Source organism: Eschscholzia californica, unplaced genomic scaffold (assembly GCF_041429995.1).
Source record: "Eschscholzia californica isolate CP2 unplaced genomic scaffold, dmEscCali1.0.p SCAF_5, whole genome shotgun sequence".
NCBI classification, from domain to species: domain Eukaryota; kingdom Viridiplantae; phylum Streptophyta; class Magnoliopsida; order Ranunculales; family Papaveraceae; genus Eschscholzia; species Eschscholzia californica.
In genome coordinates, this window is record NW_028238472.1 from 50,460,295 (window position 1) to 50,488,163 (window position 27,869).

Sequence of the window (27,869 nt, forward strand, 5' to 3'; positions counted from 1 at the left end):
CTAATACTAACATTACAAATACATCCTCATATTTTCGAAAATGATCTCGAAGTAGCGTCAAAAAGATGATTTGAAATTACCTTGAAGTGAGCAAGCAGAAGTTTTCTAAATTGACTCAGTTTGAGTTTGAATTGCATGACTTTAATATCCACCCGAAATATCAATTAAAATCAGTCATCTAAATGAGTTTGAAATCACAAGTCAGACAAATACAAACATTTTGAAATTGCACATGAATCAATTGAAAACGTAAGATCAAAGTTATATATCTAGCTTAGAAAAAAAACAGACACTACCATGTATGTAAAACGAATGAATTTGGTAGAAAGAAACGTTTACAAGGAAGAACCACCCGCAACATTCGACCATCCATTACTATGATACGTGAACATCATTGACCAAATTATCCATCACTTAAGACAATTAAAATATTTAATAGCTCGTTTAAATTTCTCCATATTCTAAAAAGGGGTGAAAGCCCTAATCAGATTGAAGTTGAAATATTCACCATTAACTTAGTCTTGGGAGATTACAATTTTAAAAAAAACTAGGTATCTATTTGAGAAGCTTCAACCATGGTCAATGGAATACAATAAAAAGCACCACCTTTGAATCATTAATACATGAGATAAAACAAGAGGGTAAACTGCAGTTTTCAAGTACAGATGCATCTAGAGAAGAAGAAATACAAAAACCATATACTAACCGCATGAAAATACCCATAAATAACAAATACAAGTTAAATAGGATCGAGTATCATATATCGAAAACACTCAATACTCAACAAGCAAACTAAGAGCACACACTTTTCCCACCAAAGTAGGATTATTCGATATTCCTCCAAACATGTAAAGCTTCGCTGTATAGAAGAAGGCTCTAAAACCCATGTCCTGAATTCAATTAAGAAAAATCGAAAAAAGAAAAGTTAGAGGCAAGTCCCACAATGCCGGAATACCAAGGTATGCTAACAATGCGTTTCTGACAATCTATCAGTATTCTTTCAGTTGCTTTCTATAGTCTACTTTGATAACAAATTGGTCAGCAATCCCAAACTCATCCCCGTGTTTGTTTTATCCTTTCTCTTAATCAGACTCGTCTGAATTTGACTGGTTTTACTCAAAGGCGCAATAGTCAATTTAGGTTATTCCAGATAACGGGCTCTTGATTCAGACTCTAGTTACAACAGTGATTATTAATCTATATAAAAGTTGAGAGACTTACAATAGGGAATGATCTTCCAACGCTGGTTTTCACCTTTCGCCCATTCCCATAGCACAATAGTTGTTCCGTCGTGAACTCCACCATGATTTTTATCTCCATTAAGAGCATCCAAGTTCAACCTAATGTTATTTACCATCCTTATGGTTCTATAACCATCACCTAGATCATTGCTCTCTGTCCACAGAATTGACTCGTCGAGATACTCCGGATTGTAGGGAATTAGCCTCACCTGCACAAGTTTTTTAAAAACAAAAAAGTTTAAGGCTAAAAGGAACTAGATTATATTATTACCTCCTGGTTGACAAATTTCACTCAATGATCATCGAAAAAACAAACTAGATTTCCTTTCCCACTTATTTCTTCGATGAAGCACAATTAAAAATTCAGAGTAATCAAACAAGTAGGAACAAAAAAGATTAAAAAGAAAATATACTGTTAAACTTTCTTGAACAATATGAAACATTCTACAAGCATCACAAGAATAAAAATATATGTCTCTCCATTGTGGCAACCGGGGTTTGAATCTTACTGTATCGAAAATAGAAATACAATATATCTACAAGCATGTGCTCCCAACTCGTTAAACACACTACAAGATAAGAAGCTCTGAATAAAGAAAAGTATTTCTTACGAATCAACAAAAAGGAAATCATATTGAGTTAGAGAAAGAGATGACAGGAAGGGAAAAAAGTGCGAACTTTTGGTGTAGTTTATACAAGAAACTTTTGGGGAAAGCAATGAAATACTATATTCCAATGAGATGCGAAAAAAAAATAGAAAAATAAGATAGAGACACGGAAAAGGCGCACAATTAAAGACAAAAAGATATCAAAGAGAAAACTATATACTTATAAGTATAGAGTTTGAAGAGATTTGATCACAACATCTAAAGTCTAAACAATCAACATACTAGACAAACCAAATGTTCTTCTATAATAGCATAATTCAACTTGATTGAACAATCAATTAGTCCCTTTACCCATATTAGATTCATTACAAAATCGATTTCGATCTCAAATTGGTCATAATTCTTGTCGCTTTTAGCTAATCTTACTCAAAATCCATTAGTTTTTAAGTGGGTAATTTTCAATTGCATTTTTTTTCGTCGAATGGAAAGACCCCTTTTTCTTTTGATCAATGAATAGATTCATAAATTGAACGAGATATGAATCCAAAAAAATTGGAACTTTTTTATACTTACAGGATGAGTAGCTCCAATGGAGTGTTTCAAAGCTTGACCAGTAGCTTTATTAATCAGAGCAAAACTAGGGTAACTTTGTTCATCCTTCACCTTTGTACTGAACTGTTCATCTTTGATCCAGTGCTAAAACAACAAAATTAACCAAAACCCACAACAAATTAATCAAACCCCAGATCAAAACAAGAAAAACCCAAATCAAATTGATCAAAACCCAGGTTCACTTTAGTACCTGAAACTCATCATCTGGGTTAGATTGAGCTAAAATGACATGACCATCTCTAATGGTGAGAGAATAATTAGGCTCTGCTTTAGTATAAACCCTAACAGTACGTTGATTGTTGGTCCCAGAACCACCACCACCAGAACCACCATCATATTCATCAGTGTGATGACGATGGGGAAAAGAAGGGAAATGAGGTCGATGGTGATGTTCAGGGCGAGGTTCCTCAGATGGGTAGCCAGGATCATGAGATACATGTTGAACTGAAGGATACCCATAATCAGATTGTGATGGTGGTGGTGGTTGAGAGTACCCATATCCAGATTGTGGTGGTGGTGGTTGAGAATACCCATATTCAGATTGTGGTGGTGGTGGTTGAGAATACCCATAGTCAGATTGTGGTGGTCTTTGATACTCTGGGTCATTATAGATTTCTGTTCTTCTTCCCTCCCCATCATAACCGCCCTGAGGAGGAGGAGGTTGGAAGGGCCGGCCACCATCTACGTAATTTGGTGGTGGATAATCGTATGGTTGTCGTACTTGTGGTCGTGGTGGTGGTGGTGGGTATTCATCTTCATCTTCTTGTCTTCGGTTGTGTTTGTTATGATGATGACCAAATGGGAATTCCATGATTCCTGAAAATTTGGATTTGGAGATGGGGATGAAAATGGAGATGGGTTGAATTTATGTTAGTATACGAGTAAACGTTTTTCTAAGAAGTAAATTATAAGATTGGAATATTTCCCATTGATCCGGAAATTCTTAGTTAAATTGAAAATAATAGTCAATTATCCATCCAATTTTATACTGATAATAGGACGTGGGCAGTCATGATTATTAAAGGAACTTAATTTACTATCTTTTTTGCTCTAATCGTGTTGCACGAGGGATGAGAGTGTCGAAAAATGTTAGTTGTCGTGTTGATTTAATGGAAGAACAAAATCTCAGTCTCTAATATTGATCACGTTCCCCCTGGTTTAAAAGAATACAGAGGTATCTAATCTATTATATTAAAACAGCTCAGTCGGTTATCCAGGGGATAAGTCTGGCCGTCCATTATCTGTGGAGATTTTAAATCTGACGGATGAAAATATTCTAAAAATTCATACGTTTTAAAATGTTTGAGTAATTAAGTGCCCTAGCAGAGGTTATTTTAGTCATTTATCCAACAACTCCAATTTTTTCTCCCATGATCTCTCTCCGTAACCGCCAATTACTTCCACTCTCTCTCTCTCTAAAAACAGTTTTGCCTTATTCTTTAAATTCCATCTATCCGTCTATTTCTCTCAATTTGAAATCAGTCTGCTATATTTCTGTAGCTCCGTCGACATAGATTTTGTTATCAAGGAAAATGGACTTCGATGAGGAAACAATTATTGTAGTTGATAATCTTAGAAAGATTTACAGTCACTGTTATGGAGGAAAAAAATGGACTTTGGAATCCGCTTAACCTTGATACACAGAAAACCCTCGACTACTGCTTCATCGAATTCATTCAACACTGCTCAAGTAATATCTCATTTTCATTCTTCATTGGTAGTTCTGTAATACATGTGAAACCCTAAAAGATTGGTAAAAACTCAATTCAAGTATCTGTCATGAATTTGAGTAGAAGTTTAAAAAAAATGATTTAGTAGAGAAGATAAACATTTGATAATTCTTTATCCAACTGTTTATGGAGTTGAGAGTTGAAAGTTGTATGGAATTCTTTAAGGAGATTAATGTTATTGAATACATGTAATTCTTTGGTATTCTGTATCTTTCTTACCACATTTTTTGTTACTTTTGTGTAATTTTTGTAGAGTGTATTATTTTTTTCATCTAACTGAATGTAAATCAACCCAAGTTCTTCATTTATTTTTAATTTTCTATTTGTTTCTTTAATTGTTTTCTTGGTGGAATTTTCTATTTGTTTCTTCAGGTTGTTTCATATATTGAATATATAATTTATTCATTGCCGTTGACTAAATTTAAGTGGTACACGCATATGGGGAAGTACATAGACCAAAACGTTTTCATAATGGATGTTGGGGTGTACACTATTTTTTTTAGTACCTAGCATTTGAATTGAAGAGAAAATTGAATTGATTATGCAAAGTTTTAGTAGATTCTTTTGCATTAATGTTCATTAGCAAATGAGAATTTGCTATTCTGTTGTGTTTGGTAATTTAATTGACTAGGTGTCCACCGCGTCCTACGGAGCATGAATAATCTTTCCTGCAAAACAAACTGAATTGATCAAAGCACAAAAACGTAAAAGTCCAAATAGTTTCTCATCAGTCCAAATAGTTTCTCCACTTTCTTTGACTAACTAAAATAACCAAAAACTATATGTAAGAAGAAACAAATATTAAATCAAACTAAAACATCAAACAAAAATAAGAAGGTTATGGAAGTTTTTGTAGGAAATTTGATGCTGACATTTTGATATCACGATATCACTACATCAGGACATGCCGAGCAACTTCTTTAAAAAAAATCTTTCGCTTTTTATCGACATTTTCCATTGACTATTTTTTTTAAACGGGTTTATTTTTCTTACTTTATTGATAATATTTATTCAGTTTTTGATACTTTCAGACTATAATTTTTTTCTCTTCAACTAGGTTCCCACCGCGTCCTACGGACGCGGTAGATCCCTTTTGGCTAACGCCTTTGTCATTGTATCCGTCGTAGTCGACCACCCTTCAGTGGTGTGTGAATCTCGAAGTTGTGCATATCCAGATGTGACCGCATCACTAATTTCATTGTTACACCATCTAGGATAACACAAAGACCTGTGATTCGCATAGAATATGCGAATTACAGATCCCTGTATAATGTTGGATGGTGTAACAATAAAATCAGTGATGTGACCACATCTGGATATGCATAACTTCGAGATTCACACACCACTGAAGGGTGGTCGACTACGACGGATACAATGACAAAGGCGTTAGCCAAAAGGGATCTACCGCGTCCGTAGGACGCGGTGGGAACCTAGTTCTTATACAAACAAAAACGCCCAGAAGTCGTTGGAATGAAATTAGACACTCAAATATAAAACATGTTTGAGGGTTGGCTCAAACGCGAACACAACCTAACTCATTTAAAATACTGTAGTACATTTTTTTGTTTTGGGAAGTCGACTAAGATCAACGCATGTCGTTACATTTGGCATTGATAGCCCAACTACATTATTTATACCTTAATAATCTCAATCCAAATAAAGTAAAGATTCCACCTTCTCTGAGATTCGAACCTGGGACCTTCAGAGCTTTTTGGAGTTGATGTCAACACCTTGGAACCACTTGGACTACCAACTGTTGACAATAGTATAGTACACTTTTACAGTTAGATCGGTAAAAATAACTTATTTATTGACAGTAGTATAATTAAAGGGCTTTAAAATCTTATTTCCACTTGAAAGAATTTGATAGTAAAATAATAGAGGTGGATATCTATTTATAGGTTTGAAAAAACTAGAAAAAAAGAAAGAAAGATGAAGTTAACTAATAATTACAGGGTGCTTCTAAAGGCACCTGGCCAAAAGGCTGTTAGCATCTGGAAATTTTATGGACTCCGGTCAATGGTCATTGACCCAAATTCTCTATAAGCACCGGTTTTTAATGTGGGTGATGTTCACCTTCGCCTGCTTCTTCTATCTTCTTCCAAAACACACTTAGCCATGTAATGTATCGGATTAATTTTCTCATTTCCATGATGTGATTGACATTATGATTTATCAAAAAAAAACCTAGGTATAGTGCACCATCCCAAACTCATCGAAATGTTGTCCTGGCATTAAAACAGAGTACCAATACTCCTAACCATCTCTCCCCCAATTTCATTTCAAAACCTAGAGAGAGAAGATGCAGATGAGGGAAGAAAAAGAAGAAGAACAGTCTAACTATTATCATTATCCTTATTACAGGAAGGAGAAAGAGGAGGAGGATCAACTCGATCCACCACCCATCACCTCAGGCAGCTCCACCTTAGTAGCTTTGCTTCTGATCATCATCATCCTATAATAGACGGACTGGACCAGTCCGTTTGTATTCATTAAGTCACGGATTAGCTAATCCGTGATCATGTGAAGAGAAACGGATTGGCTAATCCGTGACGTAATGAATACAAACGGACTGGTCCAGTCCGTCTATTATAGGGCATTATTGTTGTCCAAAATTCTAGGAGTATGATTGTTTCTTGGAATTAAAATTAGTGGGTATTGAAAAGATTGTGCAACTAACTGTTAAGGCATTACGTCAGACAAATGACAAACATTCTAATATCAACCCGAATGAGACCATTTAGACTTGAAGAGAAGTTAGGGTATCAATATTACCTTCACCACAGGGAGACTTCCTAGTGGTAATGAGCAAAGTTTGTCATTCTCCAATCCAATAATGGCTACCGTTGCTATGCTGAAACCAACGAAGCCTGGTTTTGAAGAACCACAAGAACAACTTCATCGTATAAGAATTACTCTTTCATCTAAGAATGTAAAGAATCTCGAGAAAGGTAGTATTAATTTGAACACTCACAGTTAGATTTGATTCTTCTGTTGTATTTGATCGAATGCTTAATAATGTTTGTTTGTTTGTTTCATTGGTAACAGTTTGTGCTGATCTTGTGAGTAGAGCAAAAAACAAAAGGTTGAAAGTTAAGGGACCTGTTAGAATGCCAACGAAAACTTTGCTCATTATCACTAGGAAGTCTCCCTGTGGTGAAGGTAATATTGCTACCCTAACTTCTCTTCAAGTCTAAATGGTCTCATTCGGGTTGATATCAGAGGAGAGAGAGAGAGAGAATATAAATTTAGGAAAGAGAGATGGATGGAGGGGTTAGGGTTGACCGGTGCCTACATACTTGATTGGTGCCAACAGAGAATAGAGCGGTTGGGCCTGGTGCTAACAGAGATGGATGCTAACAGCTGTTTGGTCAGGTGCCTTTAGAAGCACCCATAATTACAACTTAAACATTATTCTCTTATAAGGCAACACTAGTTATTTTTTCTGGGTTATTTCCCTAATGGCCCCCTACTTTGTGACCAGCTTCCCGCCTGGCCCCCTACTTTACGAGAAATACCCATATGGCCCCCTAAAACCGTTAACTTTAACTTTCCGTCACCCTCTCTCCTCCATCTATTTTTCTCTCTCTGCCATGTCACGCCACCTCATCTGTTAGGCCACCTCATCACCTTCTCCGGCAGAGGTCGCCGGTCGGCCAAATTTCCGGCCGGCGACCTTCAAACTAAAAAAAAAAAAAAAATTTTTTTTTTTATCTCTCTCTCTCTAAGAACTCCTGCGAAGGAACCCTTCGCCGGAGTTCGTCATATTCCACAGAAGATTGACACCATAAAACCGACCTCATCAAAACCCTAGAAACAACCTAAAAACCTAAACTTCACATATCATTTCATCAAAACAGAAATCTCGATCAAAATCTCCAATTTCCTTTCTTCTTTAACAATCAGTTTCTCTCTCTTTGCTTTAACGAAGTTGTAAGCGGTAAGTGCTTCATTTCTATTCAATCTTCGAATTCATCTTCTTCTTCTTCTTCTGGTATCAGATGATTTAGATTTAGGTTTTTTTTTTTACAAATATTTTGTAGTTGCTTGTTCTTGAAGCTACTTTTTGATCTAGTTCATTTTCTTCTGTTTATATTGGATAGTTTATTATCGCACTATATGCTTCCTAGTAAGAGAGCTGTTGGAGGAGAGTCAGTAGAAGGAAACAACCCTAACGATTCTACGTTGCTCGAGAAATCTAAGATCGATTTCTCGATTTCTTCTTCCATTGTTTCAGCAACTGGTAACATCAACGATCAGACTCAACAAGACATTAGGTCTTCTTCCATGGCGTTAGGTAACGGAAATCCACCTGAGATTGATGAGGATTTGCACAGTCGACAGCTTGCCGTTTATGGCCGTGAAACGATGCGACGTCTTTTCGCATCTAACATTCTTGTCTCGGGAATACAGGGACTCGGTGCTGAAATTGGTCTGTACTTTTTTGCATCTTCGTTCTTAGTTGATATTTTTAGTTTTAATTACGATTTTGATTTATATCTAGGGTTCCACTTTGACATATATAGATTTATAAATTCTTTATTGAAAAAGATATTTGTGTTAAGTTTTATAGTCTTTGATTTTTGAAGTAGTTTTTAGTTATCAGGTTCATGATTTTGTAGTCGGATTCTGAATTTCCAAATCAAGGAGTTGGTTTATGGATCTGACCTAGGACTTAGCTCTGCGATTTTGATTCTCATGGTTTGGGTAAATTGTGTAATTAGTCATATTGATCTAACAGTTTGGGTTATAATCTCATGGAGTTCGTGAGAACAGACGAACTCCGGCGAAGGGTTCCTTCGTCGGAGTTCTTAGAGAGAGAGAGAGGAGAGAGATAAAAAAAAAAAAAATAAAATTTTTAGTTTGAAGGTCGCCGGCCGGAAATTTGGCCGGCCGGCGACCTCTGCCGGAGAAGGTGATGAGGTGGCCTAACAGATGAGGTGGCGTGACATGGCAGAGAGAGAAAAATAGATGGAGGAGAGAGAGTGACGGAAAGTTAAAGTTAACAGTTTTAGGGGGCCATATGGATATTTCTCGTAAAGTAGGGGGCCAGGCGGGAAGCTGGTCACAAAGTAGGGGGCCATTAGGGAAATAACCCTTTTTTTTTTTGAGAAATAGGCAACACTAGTTAACCTTTTATTTTGTGATTTGAAACTTAAACTTTCTTTTTTTGTTGAAGGATACTCAAACTTATATGTATTGATAAGAAAAACTCACACTTACACAAAAAAAACTAGCTGTATTGATGGACACATGTTAAGTTATGGAAAAACAAACACCATTTCAATATTTTTCTACTATCATTATTAAAAAAATGTCCTCTATAATACCTACCGACTAAAGTTTTTCTCTTTCCCCCAATCAGATGAAGGCACATTATAGATAGAGTGGAGCCCATTATTGTTGAGCAACTCATTTAATAGTAATATATAGATAGGATCAATAATAGTAATGGACCAAGGAGTTGCCATCTCCCATTAACAGAGAAAATAAAAAGTTGCCATCAATTGTTTCAACAAAAAAGAAAGGAGTTGCCATCAATTTGAGCAAAAAAAAAGAGAACAAGAAAAAAAAAAAGGAGTTGCCATCAACTATTCAACTATGCAACCAATAAGTTCATGTTTGGCACGCGAGAATCGTGGCAGATAAAATTATGGACCTTATGGTATAGATGGGCCTTTTACCAAATGTATTTGCCTTTGTATGTTTATAGATATAGACGTGGATCTATTTTTATATATGAATTATAAAATGGATTTTTTTAATGGATGACAAGATGCAGCCATATCGACCTCTCTCCACATATATGATTCAGAAAATGATCAATAGAAGACAGAAGCAAAGATCACATTTTATTTATATTCAATGTTGGGTTCTTAAACTAAAGAGACATGATTCTTTTTGGTGTAAAAAAACTTTAATTTACTAAAGGATAATTTGTTTCACAAGTTCATGTGGGTCAGATATTGAAGAGCCTTGAGTCCCATGAACTCAAGTCACTACAAAAATACGGGCTATTTGCGACCGGAGTTGCCGACAGCATATATTAAAACCGTCGGCCATAAGTGTACAGTCGACGGTTTTTAGAAGTACCGTCGGTAGAGGTGATCATTTCCGAAAGATGTCTAATAAAATCGTCGGCTAAAAACACCACGGTGGCCTCCATTCTCTTCATTTCACCGACGCCGTGGCCGACGACTTGGGAAACTGGTGGTGGTATGAAAATAAATGGCGCCAATTTTCGCATTGGTGGGAAAATTTCCCATGATGGTGGGAAAAAATTCTGAAAATTTAATTGCCGTCAGAAAAAAGTTTTCCCACCGTCGGCGGTGGAAATGGTTTGGCGGAAATCTTTTCCGCGAAACCATTGGGCGACGGATTTCTTAAACACCGTCGGCCCAGACCCCTTTTATGCCCTAGCTAACTTGTATCTCTCTTTCCTTCTCTACTTACGTATCTCTCTTTCTTTCTAAAATTTTTCTCTTCTAGTCGAAATTGATGTTTTGATCGTACTAAGTAAGCTTTTATGCCCATACCCCTTTTATGTCCATTTTAGTCTCACATTGCTTCTTTAGAATTAAGAAACGTGTTTGGAGACTTTATAAATGAAGAAGAAGTGAGTTTTTAAAGTCACAGGTTTATTCGCTACCCGTCCGCCCATACCTAAATTACTCGAATTTTTAATAGATTTGAGTGGACAAGATAAATTTTAAAATTACCTGCTCAATTAACCCGCATACCTTAATAAGCAGTGAAGTTTGGTGTCTTACCCACCCGACCGATGTTTCAAGTGCATGTAGACGCTCATATGGGGCCGATTCGTGCCACTTTTCACTTCCCAACAAAACAATAGGAGGAAGAAGAGTAAAAAAAGGTATGCTCAACCATGTTCCCCAAACTTGGTCACACTCCCACCTAGAGGAAGCCGCCGAGGAAACCAATTGAATGACTTCAACCGTTACGTCACTAAAGAAAGGGGTCCCAAGCAATTTAAAAAGAAAATAATGTGAGTGGACATTTTTTTTTTCTTTGACCTAATTGGACCACACTGACTGAGTCAGGCCACATACAGATGGATGGTATTTTGCACTATGACGTACTCTATCACCTCAATTCAAGAACTATTGCCATCATATAGTATTTCTTTGGTAATACTTGGGAGTTAGGGCATCATAAATGGTTACACATATCCGACAAATAAGACTACAATATCCGACAAATCATATCGAAAATCGAAAACACATGTACTCAATTACAATAGGGGTTTTGAAGCAACTAATTGTTACGCCATTTATTCAAATTCAAAATATATATGCTACCATTCCAAAACTTACACAAAATGTGTAAGATCCGATCCCCTAACTATAGGTGATTGTGCCGGTTTTTACCGTTAGTTCGTTCCATAATTCAGTTACTAGAGAGCACTGAAGTTCTAGATCAATCGGGTAGTTTTATATTTGACCCACCAGGAAACCCCACTTGAATAAAGTATGCACCTTCCTAGATAGAACCAGAACCAGAACAAGTAGTACATTCATTGTCTATTCCCAATACCAGTCAAAAACTCAAAAGGCTAAGAATCTGATTTCTTGACTTGGGACCCCCCACACTCTCAAATCTTATTTATATGCTGATTCTTTGGTCAGTATGGATGTCTAAATCTGTCTTCTCAAATTTCAATCGCTCAACTTCACCAAATCATCTCGAAAAGAACACGAAGAACACAAAGAACACAAAGAAGAATCCGACCAAGTAGAAAAATGATGAAAAGACAAAGAGATGCAGAAGCTGAGTTAAACCTACCACCAGGTTTTCGATTTCACCCGACGGATGATGAACTCGTTGTTCATTACTTATGTCGTAAAGTTCTTAATCAATCTTTGCCCGTTCCGATAATTGCCGAGATTAATCTCTACAAATATGATCCATGGACACTTCCTGGTACTATATCTAATCTCAAAATCGTCTCGAATTTCAATCCCAATTTCTTTTTTGATTTTGGGATCTTAAGTATTGATGAAAATCTAATTTTGTATCTTTTAATGATGAAATCTGAACAGAGAAGGCTCTGTTTGGAACAAAAGAATGGTACTTCTTTACACCTAGAGATAGGAAGTATCCGAACGGGTCGAGGCCAAACAGGGCAGCTGGAAGTGGATATTGGAAAGCAACGGGTGCCGATAAACCTATAAAGCCGTCTGGTTATATGACAAATGTTGGGATAAAGAAAGCACTAGTATTTTATACCGGTAAAGCACCAAAAGGAATAAAGACTAATTGGATTATGCATGAATATCGATTAGCAGAGACGAATCGATCTTCGAAGAAAAATGGCAGTCTAAAGGTATGTCATTTATGAAATACTAAAACTCTAACTACAATGTTTATTTGTTTTCGTAAGTCACATCTAACTCAAAGGCTGAATTGACTCGAGCCAAATTTAAAAAATTTTATTTTTATCTGACACCTCTGAATGACTGATTACAAATTCTTACCTGCAATTTTCTTTTTGCAGCTGGACAATTGGGTTCTTTGTAGACTTTACAACAAGAAGAACAACTGGGAGATACCACCAAGTGAATCAAAACTACCTCATATTGAAGAAAATGTTGAATCAATAATGACAGGATCTGATAGTTTTATGAGCCCAGAGTCAGATTCAGTGAATGATTTTCATTCAGAAGATGAAGATGGTAGTAAGGGTGCTACTAGAGATAACTTTCAGATGGAACTGAAAGATGAAGAAGAAGATGGTAGTAGGAGTACTACTAGAGATAACTTTCAGATGGAATTGAAAGAAGAAGAAGATGACTGGTTAATGGGATTAAGTTTAGATGATCTTCTGTACTCCTTTGATGGATTTGAATCATCACCAATGGCTACTCATCAAGATATGACTAACAATGACCAGCTAGGTTACTTAGTATCTGACCTATTTTCTCCACAGATGAAACCCTTTTGGAACTCCTAAGTCAATCATCTCTTTGAGAGGACTAGGTTTTGATTATTTTGGGTCAATTTGAAAGAAATAGGATTTGAAAAATTGTGAAGGTTGAGTTGAGGGTGTTTGAGATATATAGATTTTTTGAGTTTATACAAATGAGATTAGTGTTAATTAATTGCTTCTAGGACTTTTTTAATAAATTTTTATCAGATAAACTAAGCTATAGATTTATGAATAAGCAGCCTGAGTCATTCAGCTAAGGTGGACTAGTGTGGAGAAATTTGACCAAATTTTCGGGAAGAGGAGGGGTCCACACAGGTGCTCTGGCAAATTGTCATGGACCCACCCTCACTTTTAGTGCCCCATTGACGGGGCAAGCCGAGGGCACTCAGACTGGACTTTATCTGTCTCAGATTTGAATACGGACTCAGATCAGTCCGAGTGCCCTTGCACAGCCTTGTCCATAGGCCTCAGACTGTGCCGAGAGAGGCAGGTCAAGAGCAAAATAGACGGGGCACCTACAAAGACACAATTTTCTTTTGTTCAAAACAATCCTTGGCTTCTTCACCTGCCATGTTGCCTCCCAACTCTTTTGTTCGCGGGTCCCATGTCTTCGGCTCGAGTATCCATTATATTTGCTCCAGAGTCCCTTGCTTTTCAACTCGTGTATTTGCTCGAGCGTACCATGTCTCGGCTTGGGTGCTTTTTGTGTTTGCTCGAGCGTCCCACGTCTTAGCTTAGGCGTCCCATGCTTCGGATCTGGCATCTCGTGTGTCCCATGTCTCAACTCGAGCACCCCACGTCATGGCTCAGAAGTCCAGTGTCCCGGTGTGGGCGTCCCGTCTCCCGTGTGTTTGACAGAGAGAGAAGGAATTATAGGAGATAAGAAACGTAAAGAGCTGAATTGCTTTTTAACTACAATCCAAAAAGGGGATATAGAAGTAATTTGAAAAAAATAAAAGAGATGTGACAACTGAACTACTTAGCTACAATCTAAAAATAAGAAGATGATAATATTTTGATGTTTTTGGATGAAATTCAGTTTACAGATCTGAATTATTTCTCTGTAAAAGAATCTAAAAAATCATTTTAGAATGACTAATTCCACTTCTGATTTTAATGCTCCTGAATTTAAAGAGTATAATCCAACTCCTTATTGTGGTGGTTATGATCAATCTCTTCACTATGGAAAACCTCTACCACCTTCTAATTCAATCTGCTATCCTCCTTCAATTTCTCTCTCTAACTCTTCTTCCTTGAATGGTTTCTCTTCTGGATCCATACCTTCACCTAATGGAACTGATCAAACAAACCAGTCACAGAATGGGTCTTCACCAATCAAGCCTAACAAGGAAGAAGAAAAGAACAATATGGGGTTTGATGGTTATGGTAATTGTGTATATGGATCCAACTCTTGGGGAGAGGATATTTTCTCAAACGGGTACGCGTACGGGTATGGGTCTGTTGATTGTGGCAATGGCTATGCTAGTGATTATGGGTATGGAAGGGAAGAAGAAATCGCCAACTATGGAAGACACGACGAAACCCATGAAGAATTAGGTCCATGTGCAGATATATTTGGTTATTGGCCTTGCTTGTATAAAAGGGATCATAAAGGCGATAATCGGCTAAACAATTATGAACAAGAAAGTCATGGAAATCCTCTGAAAGGAACAGCAGAGTATTTATTTGGAAGAAGTTTATATCCATATGGTGAAAGAAAAGATGAAGATATTAGTTATGGGTATGCTAGTTATGGTTATGAAAGACATTATCAAGAACAGTCACAACTTGTGCAAGTAAAGAATAATGAGGAATCTTGGTTTCAGATGCCGGGTTACAATGAAGCTTACCAGGAAGAGAGTTCTCCGACATCCAAATACTTGAGTAGCGCATCGGATCTAGTAATCCATCATGGGTATGAGAGGCATTACCAGGAACAGACACAATTTCGGCAAATTGAGTACAAAGACCAGTCGTCGTCTCAAAGCCCGGGTTACTATGAAGCTTACGCGGAAGAAGGATATCCTATGTCAAATTACTTAAACACTGTGTCAGATCTTGTAACCCGTCATGGTTATGAGAGGCATTACCAGGAACCGTTACATATCGTGCAGGCTACGTCCAATGGGCAGTCGTTGTTTCAAAACTCGGGCAACTATGAAGGTTACCAAGAACATACACAATTTCGGCAAATTGAATACAATGAGCAGACATCGTCTAAAAGCCCGGGTTACTATGAAGCTTACCCGGGAGAAAGGTATCCTGCGTCAAATTACTTGAATACCAAGTCAGATCTTGTAGTCCGTGATGGTTATGAGAGACATTACCAAAGACCGTCACATATTGTGCAGGCTGAGTCCAATGGGCAGTCGTCGTTTCAAAACTCGGGCTACTATGAAGCTTACCCAGAAGAAGGGTATCCTGCATAGGAATAATATGTATCAAACAAGTTTCAGAATCGAATAGATATAATGTTCATTCATGTGTTTTTGTGATTATAGTCTGAATATGCATCAGAGATGATATCAGAGCTCATGCTTGAACAACGATGTATATTTCAGTCTTGAAAGCTCTTTTATGGATTGCCTAACCACAGCTTAGTAACCTAAAAAGCTTACTAAGAAACGAAAGGAAGTAAGCAATAAAATTTCTATTTTTGGAGCCATTTATTGGGGTGACAATTTTTTCTAGAGCCATTTCTCTGAAAAAACTTGAAATGACTTTTGAGCCCTGACTAAGACAAGTCAAACTCAGACTATTCAAAGTCGGACGAGTCAGATTCAGACAATGAGAAGAAGAAAAATTCCACCTCAGTTCAAGCAAGACATAAGTAAACACAACTACATTTAGAGAATTATAGCTTGAAGATATACATAATTGTCATTCAAAACTACCCGTGGTTCATTATGCACAACAGTTAGAGAAGAGTAGATAACATATTCTCTTTCAGTTAAATAACAATATCAAACAGACCGATATCAAAAGTTAAGAACATATAATGATAGCAAAACATTAGCCTAAAACTAAGAAGATCATTTAGAACACAAGTTCAGACACTTGTAGCTTGAAGATTCACCATCGAACCAAACTAGGATTCACAATAAACTTTTTGTTGGACCAATTTGGTTTATCTAACATCTGAAATTCTTGTAGGTAACAATCAATGTTAAACTCTTACAAAAATGAGCTTTCCGATTGTAGAGATCCTATTACTCCGTCCGCAATGCCTTTATCCAGACCATACAATAGTAAACTTCAAGTTGCCTTTGTTGAGGATCGATTAGTCTTTCTGATATAAGTTTCATAAACATCCGGAATCTCATCCTTGTGAGGTAACAAAATATCGTTCAAAAATTGAGTCTCGGGCATGCCAACAATCGAATAAAGACTCGGGTTCTTCTTAATTAGCTTCTTCTCCTTCACTAATCTCAAAACAACATTACGAGGTTCGACTCTTTTCTCCAAACTATACATTAAAAGCTTTGGATGAGAAGCTATATAACCAGGATCATAACCAACTTCCTTCATCAAGAAATTTAAACCTCTCACGATCTTCGTCTCTGACAAACTCATACAATAAGGAAGATTTCGAGTCATTGTTATAAAATCCGATTTCAACCACCCAAAGCTCTCAAAGACTTTAAATTTAGACTCAATTGTCAAACTACTAACTGAACTAATAGCATCAATTGCATGACTAAACATCCATGAATCACGAGATATCCCAAACTCCCCTTCGATCTTTTCGATAATAGTTTCAAGTCTATTAGGATCCAACAAGAAACACCTCGGATTCTCAAGAACTAACTTCTTGATTCTACTATCTGGAACACCATATTTCTGTAATAACAAGATATTGGGTTGCATTCTTTTAATTGTATCAGATGAAAACAACCTATTTGATTTCTTCAATATTTTGATCACATTCTCTTTACTACCAAGAAGAGTTTCAAGAAACTCAATAGAAGGTATAATCCGAGTTTTTAAACCTCTAGTAAATAAGAATGGGTCAGAAGCAATCAAGTTAGTTAAATCAGACCCAGACAGACCAAGTTCTTCAAAAACCCTAACTTTGGGTTTTAGGGTTTTTTCAACATCAGAGGAAAGCAATCTAGGTCTACTAGAAACCATATTTCTAATCTGGGTATCCTTCAAACCAGTTTGTTTGAAGAAATCAATGACAGAATTAGGTTTTTTTGTGGATTTTAAATGAGTTAGCTTTTTTGAAGCAGTGCTTGCTTCATCAGTAGATAAGCCAAGTGATTCAATCAAGTAATCTACCATGAAATGAGTGGTGTTCTTCTGGTGGTGATGAGATCGTTTTATTAGGTTTACAGAAGAAGGGTATTGAAATAAATGTTTGAAATAAGGGAAAGATATCACCTTTGGGAAGCCATGGCTGCACATTTTGGACATCTCGGCTGTGTATGGAGGAAGATGAGAGGCACTGTTACAAACTTGTAGCAGGTTTGTCATTTGAGGAGGGAATTCTAAAACTTTATGGTCTGTTTGGTGAAGGAGATTTGGTGGTGGGTGGGTTTTGTTTAGAGGGATTTCATAGACAATATTAAAAACTGATTTGATGGACGGATTTAGAATTCAACCATCAGCTATGCTAGTATGGGGGTGGGAATACGACCGAACTTAGGTGTGTATAAGTATTTCAAAAGACTCAAACCATTGCAGGGTATAAAACCTCGATAACACTGGAGTTTTCGGACAAGTTTAGATGGAGTAGCTAAGGGATATGGGAGATGCCTTGCAAAAGTCCGTTTGAGGGGACTATCAAAATCTGGCTAAAAGGATTGGACAGGCTGAGCCTGACACTAGTCGAACGTGGGTCAACTTTCCATCGTAGCCAAACATTCCAATGTCCATAGGTACTACAGACCCAGGAAGGACATTGCGCGTTGTAAAATCTTAAGAGCAGTAGAGATTTAAGGCTGGTTAAGACAAGGCAAATTGGAAACCAGTTTGTATAAGGCATGTTGTGGGGATTCTAGAAATTGCGTTAAACATGGTTTGGACGACGGAGTCAACCAACCTAGGTTTTCGGCAGGATCGTTTTCATCGAACTTAGACATTTTGAATCGGGTATCAGACTCTCAGACTAAATTCCCATCCCTAATTGAAAAAAACCGGTGTTACGAGGAAAGAGAAAAGTTTCTAGAGTACAAGGTGGAAAACAAAAAAATTGAGCCAAAGACACCCTTTCTCACGTCACTGGCAGAGGATCATCGGTGCGCAACTATTATCTGTTTCTCTCCCTTCTCTCTCCTCTCTCTCTCATCCTCTCTTCATCAATCTTTCTGTTTTTCCCTATATGTGTCTCTAAGTTCTGGTGCAGGGGAGAGCCCCTTCGCCGAAACACTTCATCTGGTTTCCGGATGAAGGTTGCTTGGTCTGGTTTTCCATACAAGGTTCCGTTGATAGCCCCTTCGCCGGAACTTAGAAAGAGAGAGAATGAGAGAGAAAAAAAAAACATTGAGTAGGTGATGTTTGGAAGAGACAAAAAATCTCTAATTTTTTTTTGCCCACCAAAAAGAAAAATTTGTTCCCTGAAAATTTTACCAAACATCAACGTTTAAAAGATTAGAATCCCAAACACTAAAATAAATTACATGGGGGCCGAAAGCTTAAACCCTAAACCCTACTCCATGTTTTTGCTGTAAACACAGGCACCCATGAGAAAAGTTCAAATGAAATCCTTCTCCTTTCTCCTCCATTCTCAAAATTCCTTCAATTTTACTTCCACAAGCTTCAACAAATTCTCTCTTCTTTCTCTTCATCTTCACTTCTCCTCTGATTCATCTCCTTCTAAACAACCAACCCCACACCCCCTTCTCACTGATTACTTAATCAACACATTGGGTTTCTCCAAATCTAAAGCTAATTCAACTTCTATTCGTTTCAATTCCATTAAAACTACTGAAAAACCTGAATCTGCTGTTTCTCTTCTCAAGCAATTTGGTTTCTCAGAAACCCAAATTCGAAATGCTGTTCAAGTTACACCTCAACTTCTCTTTGCTGATGTTGAAAAGATTCTTAAACCTAAACTTAGATTCTTTCAAGATCTGGGGTTTCAAGGAAATGATTTAGGAAAATTTATTTCAAAAAATACTTCAATTTTGACTGGTAGTTTAGATAAAAAATTGATTCCTTCTATTAACATTCTCAAAAAGCTTGTTTCAGGTGATGATTTGATTAGGGTTTTACTGCGTTGCAAATGGATTATTACTAAAGACCCAGAATCAAGATTGTTAAAGAACATTTCTTTATTACAAAGTTATGGGATTATTGGGTCTCAGCTTTCAAATCTTCTGAAAAGGCAACCAATTCTCTTTGCTGTTAAAGAAGAAACCCTAATGAAGTTACTTGTTAAGACTGAGAAAATGGGTTTTTCTTCTGATTCAAGAATGTTTTTTCATGGATTATATACTATTAGTTGCATAAGTTCAGTAACCCTAAAGAAGAAATATGATCTTTTTAAGAGTTTAGGGTTTTCAGAAGATGAATGTTTAAGTATGTTTAGAAGTTCTCCTGCTTTAATGAGGTGTTCTACTGAGAAATTAAAATTAGGGGTTGAGTTTTATTTGAATACTGTTGGAATAAATAGGATAAGTTTGGTTCATAATTCGACATGTTTAATGCATAGTATAGAGAATAGAGTAATTCCTAGGTTTAAAGTTGTTGATATTCTTAGGTCGAAACGGTTGTTAAGGAAGAAAGAACTTAGTTTTCTTTCTATAGTTCAGATGACTGAGAAAAAATTCTTGGAGAGATTCATTTCAAAATTTAAAGAAATTGAAGAGGACTTATTGGTAGCTTACAAGGGTCATCTTTTGGATGATGCTTTGGAGGAATGATTTGGTTCATAGATGATACCGGAATATCAAATTCTAACCCGAAAATTTACAAATTCTCGATTCGAAGATTGAATTGGTTCGGAATAAATGTTGCATACTAGTGTTAGAAAAGGGTTGGGTTGATGGGTTTTGTGGAAGTAGAACAATTTAGAGAGCATTCTAATGCCGAAAGGAAAAAGGTGAGAATTTTTCCGAGCTATGATTCTTCGGTTATCTCCTCTCTTGAAGGCATCCATTATCGTCTCTCTATTTCGTGGATTCGAGAGTTGGAAGTGTTGAAATCTGCCTACTGTCGTCTCTGGCTTGAGGTATTGAAACCGTCTCCAAATTCATTATTTATAAGAAACCAAATAACATTGAGTTTCATATCGTATGGTGCTTTCGTGTTAAAATATGTTTATGACCTTATCTTGCAGAGTTTAGTTTATGTGATTCTAAGAAATACTATTGGGTTCTATGAAAGATTATGTGTTGTTTCATTTGATGATAACACTATATTCTAACTATTTATCTTTTGATAGTTGTTTAGACTTGAATTGCTTCATGCCATTTTAAGATAGAAGCTAAGTCATGCTTACGGGATATAATGGTACAGTCCAAGTTTTGTAACCTAATTAATGTTGCCTTTGCCTTGCATAATTCGCTGCATCATGTCTATCCTATTAATCAAACTTGTTACATGATTCAAACCCTTGTTATGTATGTGATGGTACAACACTTCATGTCATGACATATCTCTGTGGCCTTTGAAGACCATTAAATTCGATTCAACCCTAATGGTGAGGTCTTAGTAGAATCGTAGGTCACCACTATGATGTAGGTCACGACTATGATGGATCGTCAAGTTCCACATGAAAACATTGAAGACTAGTGAAATAAGTACTTAGATCTAATTATATCGTAAATGCAACTTTTATAGAAGTTGAGGCTTTATAATCAGTGAGTACATAATGTAACAACAATCTTGATACTGAGAACGTTGCTCATGATTTAGGCACCATTTTTTTTTTGCATTAATGAGCAGGTTGAAGGGCCTGACCCTGAATCAGTAACTACAAGCTAGAAAACAACAATAAAATCAAGTCATATATACAATCAAAGCCAAATTTTCCTTAGTCTAACTCTGCCAGCACTAACATCCTTTATGATCTGAGCTTGCTCCGATGGTAGCATACTTGGATCCAGCTCCATAGCTTCAAAAGCTTTCAGCTTAGACCATAACTCCTTTATAACCACCATACTTCCAAGCACACCATGGCGGAAGCTTGTTAAATCAGACAACAGTGAGTACACCACCATGGAATCAGTAGCTATGATAACCTGCTCACGATGATGCTTCTTAGCCAGCATCAACCCAAGCCTGAACCCTGCAGTTGATGAACAAGAACGTTCCCCTAACATCCGAACCTCCACCAAGAGCCAAAACATCACCATTCACATTTCTAATAAGGGCTCCAAACCCAGCCGAGTAGCTATCCATATCTCCATCAGAAAGCTTCACACCAAGATTCCATCTCTCAACAAAAGCAAGATTTGAATCATTATCCTCAATCCTGCCCTTCCAAGCTACAGCTTTGATCTTTATCTCATCAATAACGAGAGTCAAAATACCATCAACTGTACTAGCTTGTTGTTTAAAAACTCTGCAGTTTCTTGCCACACATGATGCATAAAAGAGTTAAGGGCCAATCATCCCACCTTAGCCAAGACAGAGTCTCCTCTGAACTGCTCACTGCACCATCTAAATTCATCTTCAATAGAAGCCAAACGCTGCCTATGAAATCCAAGGAGTGCACCCATAGTTCCTGTGAGAAGGCACCGTTTGCGTTCCATTCATCATAGTTCCACAAGGATACTTTCTTTCTTATTTGGATAGACCTGTCCTAGACTTGCATGGGCTTTTCCCTTGACGAACCTAGGCTCCACACACTAAAGGCCTAAAGGCCTAAACGATATTTAAAACAAGGTTTTTCCTTGTAACCCAGGTCTGGAAGATATTCCAGTTATCAGACTAAGGTGGTTTTTACCATAAGCTACAAACTAAGTTCGACGGTAGAAAAGGAGCATGGAAGACCTTAGGATGAAAAATCATGCATTATTTTATTAGGTTGCAGAAAAGGTTTGATGGACATATCAGGTACTTGAATTTGTTTCTTGTTGTTGTTTATGTTCTTCAATATTATACTGTCAGATTTAAAGAAACAGGGCCCCTCACCCTCCCTTACCTCTCATGAAAGTAACCCCATTAATTTGTATGAATCAAAGTAGGGTCCAATTTTGTCTCCTCAATTATTGATAGAAACTGAAATCCTACCATTCTTGATGTTTACAGATACCAAATTAAGCATAACACTTTCATTTTGCCTGTTAAATCGAGACTGAGTTGGGTCTAAAGTAGACATAGTTTACTCACTGAGTCGAGTCTATGTAGGAACGAAACGAGACAAAGCTATCGATAAACAAAGAACGAACTTGAACAAAGCGTGTAGAGCTATGTATACTGCAGTTGATATCGTTACATATTCCTGGTATCGTTTATGACCCTTTTGCTGATATACCCAAATAGCCGATTTTTTTGATAAATTGTTAGCCTATACGAACTACGATAGATATAGAGAGAGTCATATTCAAAGTTCATGCTCTGCAGTTCTTTTTCTTAGGTGCATAGTATTTGTGGTTAGAGTGGATGATCAGGATTTGGTGTGTCACTATTATATTATGATTAAATTCAGTGTGATTAGTGAGTTGTTAATCGTTTGTGTTTTATGACATCGGCGGAGGGTTTGAACTTTGAATGAGCAAATAAACAGAGAAAGAGATTTGATAGTGATGAGTTTCTCTTTTAGTATTACTTTATATTGTCAAATTACTTGTAAACTTAAAAGATTAGGCGTGTAAACGGTTGAATGGATATTCTTATATCCAATCTTGACTTCTAAATCCAAAAATATCATCTGAAAATGAAGTTATGTAAATATACTAGGGTATATCCCGTGCCCTAGGGCACGGACATTTATATCAATCAAATGTTACGAAATTTATTTTATATTCTACTGAGAGAGAGAGATTTTTGTTAGTTATTATTTTTTGGTATTATTTTTTTGTTTCTTTTCTCTTAAATTAGTTAGTATTATTTTATGGAGAGAGAGAGATTTTAATTTCTTTCTTTAACTCTTAAATTTATTTTGTTTTTTTTTTTCTTAAATTAGTTATTTTATTTTGGAAATGATTATTGTTTTTTAAATAGGTAACTTTATTTCTACGAAGGACTATATTTTAAATTTTGAGAAGGGCTTCCGGACGATATCCTTTATTAAAGAAGGATGTTTGTCCCAGTCATCGTTTTCCCTTCTGTTTTATTATATAGATTATAGAATATTGGGTAAAATTTAATGACTCGAAGATACATATTTTGCGAGTATATAGACAATATATACCATTGACCCAAAGAGTCATAAGTATTATAGTCCTAGTTGAAGTCTAATTAGATATTCTATATGGGAGATTTTATAGGGCCCTCTCATTTTTGTTAAAAGGCTTCCCCTCAGTGATAATTTAGCAAGTAAAATAGTTCATGGGGAGGTCTTCTAACAAAATTGGGGAGGCCTTATAAAACTTCCCATTCTATATTTATTTAACATTAGGAGTTTCTATATTTCTATGTATTGCAGTCCTAATTGAAGCCTAATTAGTAATCCTAGTTGAAGTCTAATTAGGAGTCCTATTTTGTTGTAATCCCACATCTTTGGTTGAGTTCTTAGCAATTAAAACATATAATTTGGAAGTTATTAATAAAATTTTCTATTAGTATTACGTTTATCTTTGGTTGACCTTGAGAAAAACCTAAAGGTTCTTATCGGAATAGATAATTTGTCTGCTACTGTCAATACTCTCCAACCTCTAATAAAACAACTAGGTACCATCAAGTCAGCCATCACTTTTTGTGTGTTCATGTGTGCTAGCTACTCGAACAAGACAACCCCTGGTTTCTCTTTCTCCCTAAATGTAGACAAATTTCAGTAGCGATTATTGAGACACTGAAATCCCGAATCAACGGTCAAGATTTCATTGGGATTTGGAACACAAATCAAGATGAAGGTGACGAATCTATCCAAATCTTGATTTGGGATTAGGGATCTCTCCCAAATGTGCTTGTCATTGGGTGGCTTGATCATTTTTCTTCAAATCCTTACGTGTTTTTCTCCCACCTTTCATAACCTTTGCTTTCTTTTGATTTTTTTTCAACTAGTCCACTTTACGAATTTGTGCTAACTATCACTATAGGTTAAACCAACTATAGCTCACTTTTTAGCATTTGTATTGACTAATAGTTTCTGTTGTTTTGAGGATAGGGGTGGGAAAAATCCGGAAGACCGTTATTCGACCCGTTCGACCGAGATAAAAAGTGTCCACAGACACCTGATGGTCATAACGGTCAGTGTCCGACCGGCCCGAAAGAATTGGCGGACGGTCACGGTCAAAGTTCTATGTCGAAGGACCGACCGCTGACCGACCGGTACGAGTGACCGAATAGGTTGACCGACTAAACTGTCCTCATTTTTAGAAGTTGATCGTTGAATTTTATAGACATATGAATATATGATGATCGTTGGCTATAGTCATATAGTCCTCTGGAAGACCAAACATTAGTGCAAGGCTTAATTATATCTTGTCAAATGATGATCAACTGTGTTTTTTTCTTTTTTATATTTACTTTTGATTTCTTGGGCTAAACATCTTCATTTGTAAGTAATTTTGTTTGTGGTAATGAAAATAAAGTTCTGAATTAAGTAAATTTGTTGGAAAGTCCGGACCGAGACCGTCTGGTGTCCGACTGGACCGTTAAAATAAACGGTCTTGGACGGTCAATGGACAAAGAATTCTTGAGAGTGACCGTCCGAGTCCGTCCGAGTAAATAGGTGGTCGCCAACAGTTTATGTCCGAGTCGACCGATTCGATGAAGTTAGAGTCCGATACCAACCGGTCCGGACCGATTCCCACCCGTGCTTCAATCTCTTGATAGAAACTTGGATTTTCACTAAAAAATAACTCACATGTTGATTTACGTCGTGATATCTATGTTCTCTAAATTGTAGTCTTCGTGTTGGATTTATACATTCTGAGACCCACAAATAATACCAAACTAAACAGTTGGTCGAGATGTATCAATAACAAGGATAACATAGTTAAGGCATATCAACAACAACAAAAAAAAAAAGAAATAGTTAAGACATAAATCTCTCTTTATTTTTGAAAACATAAATATCCCTTTACTTGTAAACTTTAATAATAACCAATAATCACATAGGAAAGAAAGAAATAAAGGTAAAGGCATTTAGAGATTGAGAAATGGGGAGAGAAAGTGAAACAACATTATTATTTTAAAAAAAAAAGGAACTCATTTGATGAAAAATACTTTTTTCTTTTTTCTTTTCATGTCCAGTGAGGATATCTTTTGAGACATAGAGCGATCCAAACATAAATGTATTATGAATTGAAATCTAAAAAGTAAGAAAAGTAACTAGGAAAGTAGAGAAATAAAATGATCATAAATTCATCTTTTTCCTAAATTTTTTCATTTGCCCACATGAAAGTGGAATTTGTCGATTGTAATAACGAACATTAATATTAAAAACTTAGCAAAAATTTTGATCTATCATTTTCTGAATTGAAGTCTAAATCAATTAAACATGCAATAAAATGAAACACCTGAAAATTTTTAACATAATTTTGTGATACGAATAGAATTGTTAAATATGAAAAATCATGGCAGGTTAGGCACATGGATGTTTGAGTGGAATGGGTCATCTATGACAACAACACATTTGGCCTATTGTGAAGACAGCATCCTCTTTATGGGTTGAAAAATATCTACCTTTTTGAAAAGATTTGTACAAAAATTTGTGAGAATGGGTCCCTATTCACAATCAATTTGCCTCTTCCCTCCATTATTGATTGCCTCTCTCACATCTATGATAGCTTAAGGTTTCAAAATGTGTGATAAGTGAACACAACTATTTGTGTCTTTACTTATTATAATTTCTCATATGATTTCTTTCTTTAATTGAGTACTTTATTACAAATCCATTATGTTCTTTTTAAAAAAAGAAAAAGAAAAACAATCCATTATGTTTTTTTTTTTTTTTTTTTAAAAAGGGTTATTACTCAAATGGCCCCCAATTTTGTGATCAGCTTCCCGCCTGGCCCCCTACTTTAACAATAATTCTCGTATGACTCCCTTTTTCCGTTATCTTTAACATTCCATTACTCTCTCTGTCAAGTCACCTATCACGCCACATCATCATCTTCACCGGTGACAGTCGCCTGCCGGCCAATTTTCCGACCGGCAACCTTCAACTTTTTTTTTATTCTCTCTCTCTCAAATTTTTTTTTAACCTTCTTCTTTAAATCTGGTTCACCAGATCAATGGCCTGCGAACAGACCTCCTGCGAACAGACCTTGAAGGTCGCCGGCCGGAAAATTGGTCGGCCGGCGACTTTCACCGGTGAAGATGATGATGTGGCGTACTGAAATGATTTGGCAGAGTGAGAAAATAAGATGGAGGAGAGAGAGTAACGGAATGTTAAAGATAACGGAAAAGGGGGCCATACGAAAATTATTGCTAAAGTAGGGGGCCAGGCAGGAAGTTGGTCACAAAGTTGGGGGTCATTTGACAATCCATTATGTTCTTTTATTTTATTTTTTTACTTTTGGTTTTTCATTCCGTTGTCCAAGTAGACAATTTTCCCGTTTCAACAAAAAAAAAGTAGACAATTTTCCCACCATGTTATTTTTTTGTTTAAAGGAAAATATTATCAACAACGATTACAGTAAAGCTTAGAAATAAAATTTGAATTATATTTTCAAAATCTATTGTCCTGACTCTTCCTGGTCCATTTTGTTAGGTTGTCTGCTAAGTTATTTTGTGCTATGTTGATGAAGAAGAACTTGAAACTACTGAATTGCGGAATGAAATTTTTGATTTGTTGAATATGTGTTCGTCGATTTATGTTGTATCATTTTTCAAGGATCGAGTGAGTGTTGGATTAGCCTTAAGTGTCGGATTAGACTTTGATTTTTCACTTTCTATTAATAACATGTTTGTAGTTATTTGTCACCGCACAACGAACAACAAATAAAATAGTTTTTGATTCACCTTCTTCACTGGTTCTAACTCTGAGGGTTGTTGCTTTGGCTTCAATGAATTGAGTTTGGTGAATATGGATGATAAAGCTAATACCAATACAACTCGAAATGTCAGTTAATGATGCATTTGTATTAATTTTGCAATATGAATAGTTATTCCATTCGATTGTCCGTAAAAGTTTGGTTGTCGGATAGACATTATCTGGCTTGTGTGCGAAAACAAATATTTGTTTGATTACCTATGATAGGAAATTAAATAGTGTTTTGAAACCATTGATCATATCGAGCTTTCTATATAAACAAATTTTTGTTTTTTGGAAGTCGACTACGATCTACGTATGTCGTTACATTTGGCACTTGATACATCATAGATGTGATAAGCTCGATAACTGGTCACTCAAACACTAACAAGACCGGGCCTATAGCCCAACTAGACATGGCCTAAAGCCCAACAACATTATTTACACCCTAATAATCTCAATTCAAATAACCAAAGATTCCACTTTCTATGGGATTGAACCTGAGACCTCCAGGGCTTTCTGGAGTTTATGTCAACACCTTGGAACCACTTGGGCTACCAACTGTTGACCTATATAAACAATAAAATGGTTGAAACTGTATATCACTAACAGTGCATGAGATATTGTCTCAATCTTTCAACGAAGTAATCCATTATGTGATTGAAATAACATTAGCTTCCGAACAATATTGAAATAAAA

At 36.4% G+C, this 27,869-nt stretch overlaps 5 protein-coding genes across 6 annotated transcripts; 3 read left to right on the plus strand and 2 right to left on the minus strand.

Annotated features, from left to right (window-relative positions):
* Positions 1-588: 588 nt before the first annotated feature.
* On the minus strand, positions 589-3,615 carry LOC147540248 (uncharacterized). The gene is made up of 4 exons (XM_086640613.1): positions 2,652-3,615; positions 2,423-2,545; positions 1,222-1,450; positions 589-890 (listed from the first exon to the last, which is right to left on the minus strand). Coding segments are annotated over exons 1-4 (975 nt in total). The 5' UTR covers positions 3,273-3,615; the 3' UTR covers positions 589-888.
* An 8,212-nt stretch (positions 3,616-11,827) lies between these two features.
* On the plus strand, positions 11,828-15,728 carry LOC147540249 (NAC domain-containing protein 68-like). 2 transcript variants are annotated; one of them, XM_086640618.1, is made up of 4 exons: positions 11,851-12,132; positions 12,252-12,535; positions 12,707-12,944; positions 12,999-15,728. In XM_086640618.1, the coding sequence occupies exons 1-4, from the start codon at positions 11,952-11,954 to the stop codon at positions 13,160-13,162; spliced, it is 867 nt and encodes a 288-aa protein (XP_086496744.1). In that variant the 5' UTR covers positions 11,851-11,951; the 3' UTR covers positions 13,163-15,728. The 2 variants fall into 2 exon arrangements, with proteins under 2 accessions (XP_086496745.1, XP_086496744.1); XM_086640619.1 differs by having other exon boundaries at positions 11,828-12,132; positions 12,707-15,620.
* LOC147540250 (uncharacterized) lies at positions 14,230-15,620 on the plus strand. Its single transcript, XM_086640615.1, has one exon. The coding sequence runs from the start codon at positions 14,230-14,232 to the stop codon at positions 15,565-15,567; it is 1,338 nt and encodes a 445-aa protein (XP_086496741.1). The 3' UTR covers positions 15,568-15,620.
* A 237-nt stretch (positions 15,729-15,965) lies between the features above and the next one.
* LOC147540251 (uncharacterized) lies at positions 15,966-17,760 on the minus strand. The gene has a single exon (XM_086640617.1). It carries the CDS (start codon positions 17,612-17,614, stop codon positions 16,394-16,396), a length of 1,221 nt encoding a protein of 406 aa, XP_086496743.1. The 5' UTR covers positions 17,615-17,760; the 3' UTR covers positions 15,966-16,393.
* On the plus strand, positions 17,078-20,483 carry LOC147540252 (transcription termination factor MTERF8, chloroplastic-like). Its single transcript, XM_086640616.1, has one exon. The coding sequence runs from the start codon at positions 18,823-18,825 to the stop codon at positions 20,002-20,004; it is 1,182 nt and encodes a 393-aa protein (XP_086496742.1). The 5' UTR covers positions 17,078-18,822; the 3' UTR covers positions 20,005-20,483.
* Positions 20,484-27,869: the final 7,386 nt, after the last annotated feature.